The following is an 18441-nucleotide window of genomic DNA, read 5'->3' on the forward strand; positions in this document are numbered from 1 at the left end:
ATGGGAAGCGAGCTCCCCAGCCCGGCCGGCCTGGCTCAATGGTTGAGCGTCAACCTATGAACCAGGAGGTCACAGTTCGATTCCCAGTCAGGGCACATGCCCAGGTTGCGAGCTCAATCCCCGGTTGTGGGGGGTGGTGCAGGTGGCAGCCGATCAATGATTCTCTCTCATCATTGATGTTTCTCTCTCCCTCTCCCTTCCTCTTTGAAATCAATAAAAAATATATATATATTTTAAAAGATAGAGAACTCCCAGGTGGCGTTACTGTGGGTGCTGCCCAGGGCTCCTCCCCTCAGTCTCACCCTGACCACATGACAAGGAAATGGACTGGGGGAGTTACTGGGCCCCACTGGGAGGAAACCTGGCCCTGTGGTCTTGGGGGTGTGAGAGGGGAGACGCAGGCCTGTGAGCTGTGGAGGTGGTGGTGGGGGTGGGGGTGGGGGGAAGGTGGGGCGTCCTCCCTGGAAGTATGTACAGAACCGGCGGCTCTGGGATTAAGTGGGGGCAGGCCCGGCTCTGGGGCGTCTCAGCCAGCCCCCCGGCCTCTGCTCCCTCGAGCCCTCCATTTCCTGACCAGCTCTAGGAACAAAACCAGAAGCTGAACAAGGAAGCAGCCGCACAAAGAAAAACAGAAGTGGGATCTGGGCCTGGCCCTCCCGGTAAGGAGGACAGAAGCCGTGGGTCCAGCAGGCCGGGCGCCGCTGCCCGTGACCTCGTGGCGCAGAGATGACCCCGCAGGGCCGGGCGTCCAGGCTGCCGGCAGCCCTGCTGCTGCTCTGGGTCCCAGGTGAGGGGCTGGGGCAGGGTGGGCGGGAGGAGGGCGGAGGGCAGGGCTGCAGAGGTCTTGCTCTGAGCGCCCCCAGTCCGGGCTCCCTGGGCTCAGGATGGGTGTGGTCACTCCACCGGGTAAGATGGACAGACGGAAGGACCGCATTCCTGGTCTGACCCCTTGGGCATCCACCCGAGCTTAGCTGAGCCTGGGTGGGCATGGAGCTAAGGGGGGTGCGGAGGGGGGGCTTTTGGGGAGGTAGAGAGGCAGGGCACAGCGGGGGGTCGGGGGGAAAGTGGCCTCCTGTGCATCCCAGGGGCCGGGTTTTGCCGGGAGGCACCCTTCTGGTTCCTGGGCTCCAGGGTGTGGAGGAAGCGGGGAAGTGGGGAGGGGGGGAAGGGGGGGAGTGGGGAAGGGGTGAGTGGGGGGCTGGGCAGGAGCAGGCCCAGTCTCAGGGATGTGGGGGTGCATAGGCAGAGCCCCTTGAGAGGACAGGGCCTGAAGGCCGGCAGGGAGAGGGGGGCTGAGAGGCCAGGCTGTGGGGAGGCGGGGAGAGGGAGACCTTCTCCAGGGACAGGGCCCCCCCATTACCTTCTGTGCCCCTCAGTCAGTCTGCAGCCATGAGGCTTATCCTAGGCCAGTGGTCGGCAAACTGCGGCTCGCGAGCCACATGCAGCTCTTTGCCCCTTGAGTGTGGCTCTTCCACAAAATACCACGTGCGGGCATGCACGTACAGTGCGATTGAAACTTCGTGGCCCATGCGCAGAAGTCGGTATTTTGTGGAAGAGCCAAAGAGCTGCATGTGGCTCGCGAGCCACAGTTTACCGACCACTGGCCCAGGACAGCTGTGACCTCTGTGGCCGCTTTGCTCCTAAAGGGCAGGCTTTCCTGCATTCCATCCGCTAACCAGCTGTCTGTCGGGAAGCCATGACTTTTTGTGAATTCACCTGGAAACCGTCAGCCTCTCGCCACCGTCTGTCTCCTGAGCCTCCCGGGTCCTGGTGTTCCCATGGATCCGCTGGCACCCAGAGCTGCGGTTCCCCCTGACGCCGGCCCCTCCCTCGCTTTCTCTCATTCATCACGAGCCGGTGTGGCCAGAATGATGCCGGGGCCGAGGCCACAGGGTCATCCCCGCCGTCCCGACCAGCGCGGCGTCCAGCGTGTCCCACTGCGTCTGGACAGGCGTCCGCTGGCGTCTGTTTACGGAGAATTTAAAATCAACAGCAGGCTGGGGGCTTTTCCTTTATCTGTGGAGACGACTGTGCTTTTCTCCTTCGAACGAGTAAGGGGGCGAATTGCATTGACATTTGGCCAAAGTTTAGTCGCATGTGTCACACTGACCTCACGAAAAGATTGAGAGGTTTTCTGTGTCTGCACTCCCTGCGGATGCGCCAGTGCAGTGTGAGTGGTCGCTGCTGGATAGTTTGAGAGAAGTGACTTGGGAAACTGTCTGGGGTTTGCTCCTTTATTTATTTATTTATTTATTATTTATTATTTTTTATTTTTTTGGTGGTGGTGGTGGTGGTGGTGGTGGTTGTGGTGGGCTCCTTTTTTAAAAAAGATATTTTAAAAATTGATTTGAGAGAGAGAGAGGGAGAGAGAAAGAGAGAGAGAACATAAGAACAAATGCAAAGGGAAGTCAGACACTGGAGAGGACAGACGGACAGACAGGGTTGGGTGTTGTGGGTAGGGGTGCTGGGGTGACCCAGAACATAGACGGGGCACAGGACTCAGGCAGAGAGAGAGGACAGGGAGAGGACCATTGAGGAGGGGAGGGACTAGGCCCAAATGCGGGGACCAGGAGGGTGGTCCTGGAGGAGGGGGAGGAGGAGCGCGGTCTTGGGGGAGGGGGAGGAGAGCGCAGTCCTGGAGGAGGGGGAGGAGGAGTGTGGTCCTGGAGGAGGGAGGAGGGAGGAGCATGGTCCTGGAGGAGGCGGGGGAGGAGGAGTGTGGTCCTGGAGGAGGAGGGGGAGGAGGAGCGTGGTCCTGGAGGAGGAGGGGGAGGAGGAGCGCGGTCCTGGGGGAGGGGGAGGAGGAGCGTGGTCCTGGAGGAGGAGGGGGAGGAGGAGCGCGGTCCTGGGGGAGGGGGAGGAGAGCGCGGTCCTGGAGGAGGAGGGGGAGGAGGAGCGCGGTCCTGGGGGAGGGGGAGGAGGAGCGCGGTCCTGGAGGAGGGGGAGGAGGAGCGTGGTCCTGGAGGAGGAGGGAGGAGGGAGGAGCGGGGTTCTGGAGGAGGAGGGGGAGGAGGAGCGCGGTCCTGGAGGAGGAGGGGGAGGAGGAGGGTGGTTCTGGAGGAGGAGGGGGAGGAGGAGTGTGGTCCTGGAGGAGGGGGAGGAGGAGTGTGGTCCTGGAGGAGGGGGAGGAGGAGTGTGGTCCTGGAGGAGGGGGAGGAGGAGTGTGGTCCTGGAGGAGGGGGAGGAGGAGCGCGGTCCTGGAGGAGGAGGGGGAGGCAGGAGGGTGGTTCTGGAGGAGGGAGGAGGGAGGAGAGCGCGGTCCTGGAGGAGGGGGAGGAGAGCGCGGTCCTGGAGGAGGGGGAGGAGGAGCGTGGTCCTGGAGGAGGGGGAGGAGGAGCGTGGTCCTGGAGGAGGAGGGGGAGGGAGGAGCGTGGTCCTGGAGGAGGAGGGGGAGGGAGGAGCGTGGTCCTGGAGGAGGGGGGGCTGCAGAGACCTGTAGTTACGAGGCCCTTGGTCTGTGTGGGTTTCAGTGACCTGTGTTTTTCTAGAAAATCACACGTTCACGCAGGTTGCACATTTGTCTGTAGAGAATTTCTGGGATGCACCAGCTTCATTCTCCTCGTTCTCTCCATGTCTGTGGCCATTTTCTCTTTCATCTCTTCATTTGGCTACACAGAGCGTTCTCTGTTAGACGGAATCATATGAAATTTCTGGTTTTTGAGTCAAAAACAGTTGGATATCAGCAGCTTCACATGGTCCAAGCCAATATTATTTACCAGGCATACTACACCCACTGTCTCACTCAATGCCCCAGGGCAACGTGAGGCCTCACAACCATCACCACTTCCCAGAGGAGGCGCCGGAAGCCCAGAGAGGTTAAGTAACTTTCCCCAGCACACACAGCTGACATGCATAGAGCTGGGACGTAAACCGGATGCTTCGATGCTTCTGCCCTTTTCACTTCGCAGGCGCAATCATTAATGAGCGTCTCAGTAGCATCCCTGCTGTGACAGGGCTTGGGAGGCCTCCGCAGGCCACCGGCTCACCCAGGCTGGCGGTGGGGGGTGGGGGGGTGGGGAGGGACTGACAGGAGCTTGAGGTCAGGGCACTGTGGACGGAGCTGCGATGGGGTGGGGGAGGGTCGCATGCTGAAAAATTACTTGAGGGGTTCATGGGGGCGGGTTCTCATGGTCCTGACGCGTTTGGAAGGGGAGGCCCCTGGTAGTGAGGGGGGCAGGGCAGCAAGAAAGCAGGTTGGGGTCTGGAGGAAGGAGCTGCTGTCATCAAAATATTGGGGTGATAGACAGGGGAGGACCCTCAAGATGTTACCTGGCTGATGGGAGCGGGAGACCTATAGGGTGACCCCAGGGCGCCCTGCCCCTGGCCCATCTGGTAAGAACCCGGGACGGGCTGTGTCTTCCAGGCTGTTTGTCTCTGAGCTGCCCCAGGCGCGTGACGGGCACCGTGGGGGGATCGCTGAGCGTGCAGTGTCGGTACGAGAAGAAGTACACAGACCATAACAAATACTGGTGCACACGCCCATGTTTGCCACCGCTGAGGATGAAGACTGTGGAGACCACAGAGTCAGAGAGAGAAGTGAGGCGCGGCCGTGTGTCCATCAGGGACCATCCAGCAACCCTCACCTTCACAGTGACCTTGGAGAGACTCACAGAGGGTGATGGAGGCACATACTGGTGTGGGATCGATAGATCATGGACAGACCTCACCTTTCAGGTTGTGGTGTCTGTGTCCCCAGGTGAGTCACACACACCCTCCCCTTGTCCTTCCTGAAGAGTCTCAGGTCAGAATAGCTGAGGCAGGAATCGGATCAGAGACTCAGAGCAAACAATGAGTGTGCGTGTGAGTGCATGTGAGAGTGTGTGCGTGTGCGTGTGCGTGTGTGCGTGTGAGTGTGTGTGCGTGTGTGTGAGTGTGAGTGTGCGCGCGTGTGTGAGTGTGTGCGCGCATGTGAGTGTGTGTGTGAGAGTGTGCGTGTGAGTGTGTGTGTGAGTGTGAGTGTGCGCGCGTGTGTGAGTGTGTGCATGTGTGTGTGAGAGTGTGCGTGTGAGTGTGTGTGTGAGTGTGCGTGCGTGTGTGTGTGTGAGTGTGTGTGTGTGGGTGTGCGTGTGGGTGTGCATATGAGTGTGCGTTTGAGTGTGTGTGTGTGTGAGTGTGTGTGAGTGTGCATGTGTGTGCATGTGAGTGTGCGTGTGTGTGAGTGTGCGTGTGTGTGTGTATGTGTGAGTGTGTGTGTGTGAGTGTGTGTGTGTGAGTGTGTGTGTGCGTGCGTGTGCGTGTGTGTGTAGAGAGACTGTGTGTGTGTGTGAGTGTGTGAGTGTGTGTGTGGGTGTGTGTGTGTGTGTGTGTGTGTGTGAGTGTGTGAGTGTGTGTGTGAGTGTGTGCGTGCGTGCGTGTGCGTGTGTGTGTGTAGAGAGACTGTGTGTGTGAGTGTGTGTGTGTGCGTGTGAGTGTGTGTGTGTGTGAGTGTGTGTGTGGGTGTGTGTGTGTGTGAGTGTGTGTGTGTGAGTGTGTGAGTGTGTGTGCGTGCGTGTGCGTGTGTGTGTAGAGAGACTGTGTGTGTGTGAGTGTGAGTGTGTGAGTGTGTGTGTGAGTGTGTGTGTGAGTGTGCGTGTGTGTGTGAGTGTGTGAGTGTGTGTGTGGGTGGGGGTGTGTGTGAGTGTGTGTGAGTGTGTGTGTGTGAGTGTGTGTGTGTGAGTGTGTGTGTAGAGAGAGACTGGGTGTATGTGTGTAGAGAGAGACTGGGTGTGTGTGTTTGAGTGTGTGTGTGTGAGTGTGTGTGAGTGTGTGTGTATGGGTGTGGGTGTGTGTGAGTGTGTGTGTGGAGAGAGAGAGAGACTGGGGGCATCCTGTAGGAGCTGCCGCCCGTGCTCAGTCTGAGGGATGGGAAGGCGTTTGTCAGGCAAAGGGGAGGCGGAGAGAGCAGAGTGTGCGAAGGAGAGAGAGGAGAGGAGACGCCAGGTCAGCCCCGTGGAAGCCGGACCTGCACCTGCGTGGGGGAAGGCTGGGGGCTGAAGGTGTGAGCGCGGGAGCTCCAATAAGTGCTGTGGCAGACTCGCAGCGAAGCAGACAGCTCTGGAGGCGGTGGGGGGGGGGGGGGCGGGGGGGGGGGGTGGTATCACGTGGCGGTGGCCGAGGGGGCAAGACGGGGTGTGGGGTGACTTTGGGCCCCTCTGGAGGACTGTGACCTCCTGGGCAGGATGGAATCAGGGCTGTTGGGGAGGTACAGCGTCCTGTTAGGAATGCTCATTTGCCCTGGATGGTCCTGGGCGGCATGGGCCTTGGGGGGAGGGGGGGGGGGACATGCTGTGTGAAGTTCCGCCTAAAAGGCGTGGCCAATGGTGGAGTCAGGAGAGAGCCGTGGGCCTGATTGGTGTTTCTGCACCAGCAGCAACCTCCACGCCAACTACAACTACAAGTACAAGTACAAGCACCACTACAGCCACGACCTCGACCGTCACAGCCCAAATTCCAACGGTGTCCACAGCCCCAACAGGGAATGCCACCCACAGCAGGAACAGCCAGGATGGCTCCCAGCCGAGCCCGGACCAGGACCACGGGTAAGGGGCCCTTGTCCTGGGGTCGGGGAGGGGGGGGCCTTCTCCTCAGGGGAGCGCAGGGCGCCACCTCCTTCCTGGGCGTGTGGCGCTGGGTGAGTGTGTTGGGGGAGGGGGGGTCACGCCCATCCTGGGGGGACCTCCGCTCCCTTTGTGCCAGGCCCAGGCCGGGAGCCACAGTCGGTCTCTCCCAGCTGGGCCTGCCTTGGGGTCTGAGAGAAGCTGTGGGGAGACGCTGGGTGGATGAAGGAAATAACATTGAGTGAGAGCTGATGTTATCGCCCCGCACGGGCTGATGCCTCCCGTGAGGGCTGTCCGCTGCTCCTCACCATGACCTCGCCATCGCCACTCCCACCGTACAGATGGGCAAACCGAGGCTGGAGAGGTTAAGCGATCTGCCGGGTCCTGTGGCTACAGGCAGGCTGGGCCTCTAGCACAGGCTTCTGGGATCCCGAAGTCTTGGTTCTTCCTTCTAAACTTGTGATTCGTGACCTCTCTGGGGGTCACGCGCCTCAGGAGGACCTGACAACATATGTAGACTTTCCAGAAAATCCAAGCTGTTCTAAACCACTTCCCGGCTCACACACCACCTGGTGCCCTGTGGTTCAGTCCCGGCCCTGACACCCGGCGTTGGCACAGACCCCACAGGGGCTCAGTCCCATATGACTGCCTGCCTTCAGGTGTCGGGCACTGGGCGGGGGGGGGGGATCCCCAGGCCATCTCACTCTGACCCACTGGCTACAAATGTGGGGTTCCCATAACCCCTTGGCTTTGATCATGGGTAGACCGCTGGCAGAATGCCAGAAAGCGCCAAACTTATGGCAACAGTTTGACCATCAGAGTAAAGGTGGGGACCCGCCGAATGAAGAGACACGGAGGGGGAGGGCTGGGAGGGCTCCCAATGCAGGGTTCCCGCCTCCCAGCGGCGTAGCTGCACCCCTCCCGGAACTCGATGTGTTTACGGGCCGGAAGCTCCTCCAAGCTCTGGCTGCGGGTTTTCACTTGGGTTTCATCACATAGACCGATTGGCTGAATCACTGACCACATGATTGAACTCATTCCCAGCCTCCCTGAAGGTCAGGCGGGCTCGGAACCCCAAATCTCTAATCACGTGGGTGCTCCTTCTGGTGACCAGCTCCCATCCTGAGTCACCTCATCTCTTAGCGTGATCTTGGGGGTGATGCAAGGGGATTGTGGGTAACCAGAGAAAGCCTGAGGGTTTGGCGCCCCCCTCCCGGGACCCAGGGGCAGAGGCCAGTCTGATGACAGGCCTTCCACAGCTCCCTGCCCCTCCCCCCCGCCCCCCGCTGACCATCCTAACGCCAGGCAGGTGGGACTCCGGTCCCAAACACAGCGCTTCCAGAGACCGACGCTGCACATGCACCCACGGGGGCAGGGCTAGGTTCTGTGGGGCTTGAAGCCTCGGCGATTTGGGGAGAAGGGAGGTGCATCTTTAAGAAAAAGACTAGACCAGTGGTCGGCAAACTGCGGCTCGCGAGCCACATGCGGCTCTTTGGCCCCTTGAGTGTGGCTCTTCCACAAAATACCACGTGCGGGCGCGCACATACAGTGCGATTGAAACTTCGTGGCCCATGCGCAGAAGTCGGTATTTTGTGGAAGAGCCACACTCAAGGGGCCAAAGAGCCGCATGTGGCTCACGAGCTGCAGTTTGCCGACCACTGGTCTAGACCATTATGAATGCCAACGGGGGATGAAAGAAGGGGCCCAAGCCAGTGAGGGGCCGAACCCTAACTCGTGTCAGTAAGTCTGCATGGCTACGTGTGCAGTGGCAGAGCTACGAGGTGATTTTTCGCAGCGATATTGATATTTGTGATGGCAAAAGCTGGGGAAATGCCCACGAAGAGGGAGGGACACGTTAAATAAACGATGGTCTGGCCACCCGGGCAGTGGAATACTATGCAGCTGTGAAAAAGGGCAAAGGCCTTTCCTATGTGCTGACACGGGAAGAGCTCCAAGATGGGTTCTTTTGTTGTTTGTTTGTTGTTGTTGTTTTTTGCCTCCATCCTCTCAGGGTCCAAGATGTATTAGTTAAGTATAAACTAGTGTTTATACTGTGCCTCCCGGGTGTGAGAAAGGGAGGAAAATAACACACATTCGTGTTTTCTTGTTTCTGAATACAGAGCCTCTGGAAGGTTCTCAAATATACAGTGGGTGGGAGTCGGGGAACTGGGTAGATGAGGGGATGTGGGGAAAGGACGGGTTCTGCTGTTTTGTTTGTTTTAAATATATTTCTATTGATTTCAGAGAAGAAGGGAGAGGGAGAGAGACAGAAACATTAATGATGACAGAGAACCATCCATTGGCTGCCTCCTGCACACCCCCCACTGGGGATCGAGCCCGAAACCCAGGCATGTGCCCTGACCGGGAATTGAACCGCAACCTCCTGGTTCACAGGTCGATGCTCAACCACTGAGCCATGCTGGCTGGGCTTATTTTGTTTTGTTTTTAATATGACCTTATCCATGTACTGAAACAAAGGCGGGCGGCCAGATCCCCGTCCCACCCTGCCCCGCCCTTGCCTCCCTCCAGGCTCCCTGTGCTGCTCATCTTGTTGGCGCTTCTGCTGCTCCTCCTGGCGGGGGCCTCACTGCTGGCCTGGAGAATGGTGCAGAGGCGGAGGCGGGTCAAAGGTGAGTTGGCTCCCTGCCCCCTGTGCCCCCAGCCTAGGCTGGGCATGGAACCTGTGCCCTCCGACTGCACATCCCGGGCGACCCGAGAGCAGGTGACCCTGGAGTGGTGCCTGCAGGCTGTGGGAGGTGGCCCCAGGAGGCCTCTCCCAGTCTGGCCTCAGTCAGTAGGTGCTCAATAAACACCTGGGAGTGAGTTAAATGAGAGTGGATGACCGGCCAGCAGTCAGCTGTAGGATGCAGGCTTCTGCCTGAGGTCAAGTGTCAGGGGCGGGGAGGGGGATGCTCTCTCCACGGCTGCAGTGCTAACTGGGAGCGGGTACATGCCAGGGGCGGTTTGGGGGGACACTGCCTTACCCTCTCACCTCCAGCCCGTCCACCCGCCCATGGGCCCAGCCTCTCCCGCAGCACGGCCGGGCCTTCAGGAGCGGAATGGGTGTCAGCCACTTCCTCTTCCCAGAGCGTCTTGGGGCGGGCGGGGGGGGGGGCGGGGAGAAGCGGGGGAGACGAGGGGGGGTTCCCAGCCTGGACTGTCTCAGATCCGTGGTGTCAGCGATCCCCAGCAATGCCCTTTCACCTAGAAAAGTTCTTTAAAAAAAAGGGATCTGTGATTGTTGTAGAAAATCCAAAGGTAAGTAACAGCAGAGAGGAGGAAACAAGTTCCCATCAGAAATAGAAATTGAAACTCCCTCCACCAGAGAAGAGAAACCACCCACGTCTGGGGTGTTCCTTCCAGTCTTTTCTTGATGCCTCTTTGTGCACATGTTTCTGAAAATGTCATAATACTATTCCTCTTCTAAGCCTGTTGCACTCATTCATTCGTTGGTGCATTCACACACTCACACACACACATGCGCACACATTCACACACTCACACACACGTATACACATTCACACACTCATTCACAGACTCACTCACACACTCACTTCCTCACACACTCACACACGGCAAAGCTGTCCTGAGCACCTACTGTGCGCCAGGCCCTATCCTGTGCTGGGTGCCGGGTCACTGTGTTACGAGGGTAGAGCGGGCCCCACGTCCAGTGGGTTACCTCTGAGCTCCCTCAGTGCGGCCTTCCGTCCCCGGCGGTGCTCCCATCTCTCCCCCCCACCCCTGCCCTTTCTGTCCCTCCTCCCCCATCAGAAGGCCTGTCCCCTCCGAGGGGGAGGGTGGTGTGGAGCCTGCGTGCAGCACCGGAACCCGAATGTGTTCACACCTGCTTGCTCATTCCCTCATTCACTCATCCCCTCAGTCGCATTCCCCTCCACAAACCCTGAGTCCAGCCGCGCTGCGGATCTGAGGCAAAGGGTCCCCAGGGCTGAAGTCTGCAGGCAAAGGCCTTTCTCCAGATGGATCGCGGGACAAACCTGCCTTGTTCGGGGACAAACCTCCCCCTCCCCCTTGTCTCTGCAGCTGGTGGGAATCCGGAGCCACTCCAGACCCCCTGTCAGGTAAGAGAGGCCACCAGTCCTGGCTGGGTTGGCTCAGAGGATAGAGCGTCGGCCTGAGGACCAAAGGGTCCTGGGTTTGATTCTGGTCAAGACCATGTACCTTAGTTAGGGGCTCCTCCCCGGTCCGGGCCCTGGTCGGGGCGCAGGAGCCAACCAATCGATGTGTCTCTCTCACATCGATGTTTCTCTCTGTCTTGCCCTCTCTCTTCCATTCTTTCTAAAAAGAAAGGCCACTGGGAGGGGTGGTGGGTGGCGGGGCACAGGGGGTGGGGGCTGGACCGTCCCGTGGGCTAGTGGAGGTCGGGGGGGACCATCGATGCAAGGAGTGGGGTGCTCGCCCAGAGCAGGAAGAACCACGCCTGGGCGCCCTGGCCAGTCTGCCCCCCACTCCAGGGAAAGGGGACTGAGGGAGGCTTGGCCACGGGCCTGGGGAGCAAGCGTGGCCTGGAGAGGACCAGCGTGGGGGCGGGAGGCCGGGCGGCAGCTGGGCCCCGAGCGTGAGGGGGGAGATGTCTGCGGAGAAGCAGGCACAGGGCCTCTCTGGGATGGACCCGGGCGCTCCGCGGCCAGCCGCCCAGCCCCGCGCCTCCTGCCCACCCCAGGCCGCCCCGCAGAGGGAGCCCTGCTACGCCAACCTGGAGCTGCAGACGCTCCTTCAGGGAGAGCCCGTGCGCCCGAGGCAGGAGGAGGTGGAGTACAGCACGGTGGTGAGTACCGCCCGCTCCTGGCAGGGCACCCGGGCGATGCCAGAGGCACCACCTGGGGCGGCCGCGGGCAGAGGGAAGTGAGGGCTGGACAGTGATCTCCTGTCACTTTAAGATGGAGCCACCAGCCCTGGCCGGTGTGGCTCAGTGGATAGAGCATCAGCCTGCAGACTGACGGGTCCCAGGTTCGATTCCGGTCAAGGGCACATACCTTGGTTGCAGGCTCCTCCCCAACCCAGGCCCTGGTCGGGGCTCGTGGAAAAGGCGACCAATGGATGTGCTTCTCCCACATCGATGTTTCTCTCTGTCCCTCCCTCTTCCTCTTTCCCTAAAAGCCAATGGGAAAATATCCTCGGGTTCGGATTAACAACAACAACAGACTGAGCCACACAGACAACAGGGCCCAGGGCCGGTGTGGACCTTGCCAGAGCTCGGCGTCATTGTGGCTGGCATGGGGGAGGGGCTGGGAGACAGAGGGGCTGGGAGATGGCCAGTGACTGGGGCCCTGGTCGCGAATACAGCACAGCTTTTATTAAGCACCTGCTGGGTGCCGTGGGCCTGGTGTCCAGGCCTGTGAGCTCTCACTGTTTTGGTCCCATCATCTCTTTGGTATCAGCTCTGCTTTCAGTTCTTACCAAGGACCCGCTGCAGGCCGATCCTTAGGCAGAGCTGCTGTAACGTGAACTAGAGGAGGAAGTCCCCCAGGGCCCCCCAATGGACCCCCTTTAGTGGAAGAAGTCAGGCAGAGGACCCCTCGGTGGGGAAGATGGGGAGAGATTTAGGCCTCAGGCATGTGGCCCCAGGACTATAACACCCTGTTTTCCTAACTCGGTGACTGATGCTCTCAGGGTGTGTCCCAGGGACCCCGGCCCTGAGCCTGGGCTCCGTGCTTGGCTTGAGCGGGTGTGTGTGTGTGTGAAGGTTGCGGGGAGGGGCAGGATCTCAGAGCCCAGGCCTTTAGGGAAAGAAGGCAGGACAGTGGGGAAGGCTGAGCCCCCTCGGTGTCCTGATCCCCATCGGTGGTTCCCCACCTCCCCCTGAGCCCAGGCCTCTCTCCGCAGCAGGCCCCCAGGGAAGACCTGCACTACTCCATGGTGGTATTCACGGCCCAGCATCAGGACCCTGAGGACCAGAGGCCCTCCCAGAGGCCCCCGCGGCAGGAGCCAGAGTACAGCGCGATCAGAAAGACACGGCAGGAGCCAGAGTACAGCGCGATCAGGGAGACACAGCCGGAGCCAGAGTACAGCACCATCAGGGAGACGTAACTGGCCTCCCACCTCCCAGCCTGGAGGTCTCTGTGGGGAGCCCGGCGACCTCCCCTTTCCCCCACGTGCCCCTCAGCCTGCTCCCCTCCAACAAGGGGCTGGGCTCCCGCCGGCTGTCCCCCTGGCGCTGGGACCTGCGGGGACCCTCCCATGGGGCGGCTCTGTCACACCTTCCCTCTATTCTCTGCCTCACTCCAGCTGTGCGATGGCGCTCAGCCCCGCGGGATCCAGGACAGGGAGGCGCACAGACTGTCCCTCCCAGTAGCTTCCTAAGGCCCTGCCAGTGTCTGGCTGGCTGGGAGGGAGAACCCGCAGAGAGCGGGGAGCCCCTCGGCGCTGAGAGCAGATCTCTCTTCTCCAGGCGAGGAGGCTGGAGGACAGGCTGCCCTGGCCCAGACCCAGCAGCGGGCATGTCCTCAGCTCCCCTGGACCCTGAGAGGTTGAGTTTAATACAAGAGACAGCAATAAAGGTGACATCTCGAGAGAGAAGAGGCGTTATTGGAACGATGCCTGGCGGCTTGGGCTCTGCATTGAAGAAAGCCCCTGCCCTGGATCCCAGAGGAGCAGAGCGGCTGGAGGGGCCCCAGGGTGGGGACATCCCAGAGGCCAGCACTGGGCGGGACAGGGGCAGCCACCCCTCGTGCGCTCCACGTCAGGGGGTTCGGACCTCAGAGCCTGTCTGCCACCCGCTCCGCTGTGCAAAGTCTCAGGGCTTTTGTTTCGACGCTTCACAATGTTGTGACCCATGTTAAGTAAGTAAGAGCTAAAAGCAAGGAGTGTATGTCAGTATGTCCCGTAAGTCAAAGGGAGGCCCGACCCCTGACCCCTGGGGGTACCGGCCGTGGTGATGCTGCCATCACAGTCAACTTGAGCCTTTCGAGCACTTTTCTCTGGGCTGTGGGCCCGTAGCTTCGGAAGGTTTTTCCCGAGGGCGGATGGACACATCTGCTGGTGTCTTCTTCAGATTTTCGTGATCTGTGCATGCGAGTCATCCCACTACTTCCTCTCTCTTTACTGCTGTTCTGAGATGCAAAGGGAAAATACACACACACACACACAGAATGGGGGTATCGGATTCCCCAGGTGGCCCGTGAAATCACAAGGGGCTTTGTGGGAGGGAAGCCAAAGGGTTAGAGTTAGAAAAAATTGATGACAAAGTGTGTGTGGGGGGATTATTCAAATTCACCCAATTTTAAAAAACATGTTCCCACATTTGTTTTGTTATTCTATCTATATCTGTATCTGTATCTGTATCTGTATCTGTATCTGTATCTATATATATACCTATATCTATATCTATCTATACCCATACCCATACCTATACCTATACCTATATCTATATCTGTATCTGTATCTGTACCTGTATCTATATCTATGTTTATATCTCTACTAGAGGCCCAGTGCACAAAAATTTGTGCACTCGGGGGGGAAGGGGGGGGTCCCTCAGCCCGGCCTGTGCCCTCTCGCAGTCTGGGACCCGTCAGGAGATAACGACCTGCTGGCTTAGGCCTGCTCCCGGGTGGCAGAGGGCAGGCCCAATCCCTAGGTGCAGCCCCTGGTCGGGCTCAGAGCAGGGCCGATTGGGGAGTTGGGGCGCTGCCCCCTGTCATGCACAGAGCAGGGTGGATCGGGAGGTTGCGATGCCACCCTCAGTCATGCTCAGGGTAGGGCCGATTGGGGGGTTGGGGCACCGCTCCCTGTCACACTCAGGGCAGGGCCAATGGGGAGGTTATGGCTCTACCCCGTCACACACAGAGCAGGACCCGTGGGGGGGAGGGAGGTTGGGGCACCGCCCTCTATCACCCACAGAGCAGGGCCGATCAGGGGGTTCAGGCACCGCCACTGTCACACTCAGGGCAGGGCCGATGGGGAGGTTATGGCTCTACCCTGTCACACACAGAGCAGGGCCCGTGGGGTGGGGGGATTGGGGCGCTGCACTCTGTCACACACACAGCAGGGCTGATCAGGGGGTTGGGGCGCCGCACCCTGTCACACACAGAGCCGCAGGGCGATCAGGGGGTTGGGGAGCTCCCCCCTATCAGGCACAGAGCAGGGCTGATCAGGGGGTTGGGGGCGCCTTCCCCTGTCCCGAACAGAGCAGGGCAGATAGGGAGGTTGTGGCCCCGCCCCCTGTCACACACAGAGCCGCAGGGCGATCAGGGGGTTTGGGCGCTGCCCCCTGTCACGCTGATTCTGGTGCCGGGAGGCCTCGCGGCTCCGCTGATCCCGGTGCTGGGAGGCATATTACCCTTTTACTATATAGGATAGAGGCCTGGTGCACGGGTGGGGGCTGGCTGGTTTGCCCTGAAGGGTGTCCTGGATCAGGGTGGGGGTCCCCACTGGGGTGCCTGGCCAGCCTGGGTGAGGGGATGATGGCTGTTTGCAGCTGGTCACACACCCTTCAGGGTGGGGGTCCCCACTGGGGTGCCTGGCCAGTCTGGGTGAGGGGCTGATGGCTGTTTTCAGGCTGGCAGGTGACTGAAGCTCCCAACTGCTCCTTTTTTTCTTTATTCTGGGCCAGCTTTAGCTCTGGCTCCAGCTCTGAGGCCTCTGCTGCTGAAAGCAGGTATCTGGTTTGTTTGGGTTCTATAATCAAAACACTGTATCAACTCCAGCTCTGAGATCCCAGCTGGCTGAAAGCAGGTTTCTGGGGTTTTGTTTAGCTTCTATATTTGTAACAATGTTTCAAACTGCAAGCTCAGAGGCCGGCAGTGGCAGGCGGGGAACGTTGGAGTCCTCCGTCACTGAAGTAAGCAAGCCTCATGTTAACTTCAAGCTGCCTGGCTTCCAGCCGCCATCTTGGCTGGAAGTTAATTTGCCTATCGCCCTGATTAGCCAATGGGAAGGGTAGCAGACGTATGGCTAATTACCATGTTTCTCTTTTATTAGATAGGATATCTATTTCTATCTCTATTTCCATCTATATCTATATCTATCCATAGCTATATATCTATATCTATATCATCTATATTTATATCTCTATCTCTATCTCTATGTCTATCTCTAGCTATATCTATATCTATATCTATATCTATATCTATATCTATATCTAATCTATATCATCTATATCTATATCATCTCTATCTCTATCTCTATCTCTATCTCTATCTCTATCTCTATCTCTATATCTAACCTATCTAAAACGCTTTTTCCGGAAGCATCTGTGAGTGGGTTGCTTGTGTGGCCCCTGTGGGAGAGCTGCGACGCCCAGGGCCGGCTCGCGGTGTGAGTGCTGGTGTTGGATGGCGTTCTCCCTGGGTTGTGTGTGTTGCCTTTGTGTAACCATCCGGATTCATCTTCACAGCCCAGCACTATGCCGGGCACCGAGGGCCAATGTGACAAATACTTGCAGGTGACGTGATGTCGGCTAATCATCAGTCTGTTCACAGCTGGTCCAAGGAGATGGAAGTTACTTCTAAACTTGCCCAAGGCCTTTAGTGAGATGACCCGGGGCTGACTTGGCCAGGGTTTAGAAATGACCTCAGGCCTAGGTCTGCTCATTTTTTAAGCCCTACACCCCAGCAAGTCGTCTGTTTGGGCTCAGCCTTGGAGCAAGACGTAGGGATTGGACAACCCTGTGTCTCCCCCCTGTGGCCGTGTCTGGAATCACACACCCTGGCCCCCAGCTGGTCATATCCGCTCCAGCTGCTGGGGCAATGCGGAAGCAATTGTTTTCTCCAGGTCAGTGCAGCTGGTCAAGGGACGGCCTGAAACGGGAAAGGACCCCCAAACTCCTCCTCAGCTTTGCAGTGCCCCTCCCCACCCACCCCTTGGATGGCATTGTGCTGAGAAAAAACAAACCCCCCAAAACCTCAATTTCTCCCCAATCTTGAGTTCCCTTATTTCATACCCAACTCCTCTTCCCGATGTCTGGATTCCCCGCCCGGACTTGCGCTGCCAGGGGAAAGCACAGCCAGCCGCCTGTGGCTGGGGGAACAGATCTGGGCTCAGACAGGGCGGGTCCCGCATACACTCCCCTCCGCCCACCGCCTCCTTGGAGGCCATCACAGGCGTGTCCTCGTCCTCGACCAACAGTGGCCGGTGGCCCTTCCGTGCTTTCTCCCTCCCAGGCTCAGAGCAAACGCTTATTTTCTGGAAAATGCTTTAAAACGTTTATCAACACCTATCAACCTATTACTAGAGGAAAACCTCAAGGGAAAATTCTTGAAGAAATTAATCCTATTAGAAGCAAGCTCTTTTTAAAAAATATATATATATTTTTATTGATTTCAGAGAGGGAAGGAGAGGGAGAGAGAGATAGAAACATCAATGAGAGAATCATTGATCGGCTGCCTTCTGCAAGTCCCACACTGGAGATGGAGCCCACAACCTGGGCATGTGCCCTGACGGGGAATCGAACCCGTGACCTTCTGAGTCACAGGTCAACGCTCAACCACTGAGCCACACCGGCCGGGCTAGAAGCAAGTTCTTTATAAAGGCCCTCGCCACCCCCACCTGCCCCCAGGCTGCTTAGTTCCCCCTGAGGCTTCCCTGTGCGGATTCTCACCGCCCGCAAGTTCTTTGTTGCCAACTCTCTGGCTTATCCCTCGACCCCTCTGCTACAAACCTGGGCCACAGGTGGCGAATGGACCCACAACACGCTTTTGACACCACCCGGTCACCCAGGTCAAGGGCAGACCTGCAGGGAGCACAACTGGCCACCCTCTGCTAGCAAACCCAGCAGCACAGGCTGGCGGGTGCGGAGTGGGGAGGTGGCTGCGATGCCCACACTGCCGTGTGAAGCCGCGTTTCCCCGTCAGCCAGACACTAACTGCTTCACAGCCAGACCGGGACCCTGGCTTCCACTAGGCACTGAGCGCTGGATGGAGTAGGAGGCGGGAGAAGCGAAGGGATGGTGGTGACAGAGGAGGAGCAGGGAGCTTTGACTGACAAGGGTGCCTGACCACCCAGCACTCCTTGAAGGAATTCAAGATCAAGGTCACCTGTGGGATACCAGCTGGCCAAACGCCTCTTCATTTCCTCAGAAGCGGACAGTATGAGCCAGTGGTCGGCAAACTCATTAGTCAACAGAGCCAAATATCAACAGCACTTCTTCAAAATAGACTCGCCCAGGCCGAACACCGACTTCTGCGCACGGGTCACGAAGTTTCAATCGCGCTGTATGCGCTCCCCCACGTGGTATTTTGTGGAAGAGCCACACTCAAGGGGCCAAAGAACCGCATGTGGCTCGCGAGCCACAGTTTGCCGACCACGGATCTGAGTATTTCACACGTTGGTCGGTCAGTCAGTCGGGGAGAGGGTCAAAGGTAAAACTTGTCAGATCATCAATCTCATGGGCCGTCAGCTGATCCAAAGGATATGGATGTGCAGGGGAGGTGAGGAGGGGGGTAAGGAGGCCCCAGGGTCAGCTGGGGGTGGGGGAGGGGACAGGCCTGGGCTTCAGTGGTTCTTGGTGGCTTTCCTCTTGGTGGGGCACATGGCTTCTCGCTCAGGCACAAGGCTACCCCCAGGCAGCCAGCGTCGGGGGTGGAGGAAAAGGCTCTCGGGGGAGAGAGCAGGGCTCCAGGCAGCAGTCAGGATTCTCCCAGAACCTAGAGAAGGAGGCAGCCGGAGCCCGGAACCTTCTAACCGCAGAACTCCTGCTTTCCCCGGGACTCCAGGCATCGTAGGACAGTGCCCCCAGAGCACCAATGCGGGGTACAGCTCTGTCCATATGCCCCAGGTAACAGAGTACCGGTACACCTGGGAGCTCCCTGCGGAACCAGGCCCGGACGGCACGCACACGGCAGGGCGTCCTGCCTTCCCGGGGCTCTGGCTGTGGGAACCGCACCTGCCCCCGCATCTCTCTTCCTGGGGACAGAGCGTTAGGAGGTTGACTTCAGAAGAAACCACTGTC

The 18441-nt window shown here is 58.8% G+C and overlaps 1 protein-coding gene across 2 annotated transcripts; it reads left to right on the forward strand.

Moving 5' to 3' along the window:
• Positions 1-426: 426 nt before the first annotated feature.
• On the forward strand, positions 427-13359 carry CD300A (CD300a molecule). 2 transcript variants are annotated; one of them, XM_081110559.1, is made up of 7 exons: positions 427-787; positions 4364-4696; positions 6350-6518; positions 9066-9166; positions 10578-10615; positions 11218-11322; positions 12381-13359. In XM_081110559.1, the coding sequence occupies exons 1-7, from the start codon at positions 727-729 to the stop codon at positions 12582-12584; spliced, it is 1011 nt and encodes a 336-aa protein (XP_080966685.1). In that variant the 5' UTR covers positions 427-726; the 3' UTR covers positions 12585-13359. The 2 variants fall into 2 exon arrangements, with proteins under 2 accessions (XP_080966685.1, XP_080966686.1); XM_081110560.1 differs by lacking the exon at positions 11218-11322 and having other exon boundaries at positions 12381-13343.
• The last annotated feature ends 5082 nt before the right edge of the window (positions 13360-18441 follow it).

This window comes from Myotis nattereri, assembly GCF_964212035.1.
Source record: "Myotis nattereri genome assembly, chromosome: 16".
Lineage (NCBI taxonomy): Eukaryota > Metazoa > Chordata > Mammalia > Chiroptera > Vespertilionidae > Myotis > Myotis nattereri.

What these genes read in the sequence shown, in the direction of transcription:
- CD300A (XM_081110559.1), top strand. Translation starts at nt 727, where the DNA reads ATGACCCCGCAGGGCCGGGCGTCCAGGCTGCCGGCAGCCCTGCTGCTG. An exon ending in GCTGCTGCTCTGGGTCCCAG is followed by an intron (nt 788 to 4,363) that starts GTGAGGGGCTGG and finishes TGTGTCTTCCAG; the next exon opens with GCTGTTTGTCTCTGAGCTGC. An exon ending in AGGTGGAGTACAGCACGGTG is followed by an intron (nt 11,323 to 12,380) that starts GTGAGTACCGCC and finishes CTCTCTCCGCAG; the next exon opens with CAGGCCCCCAGGGAAGACCT.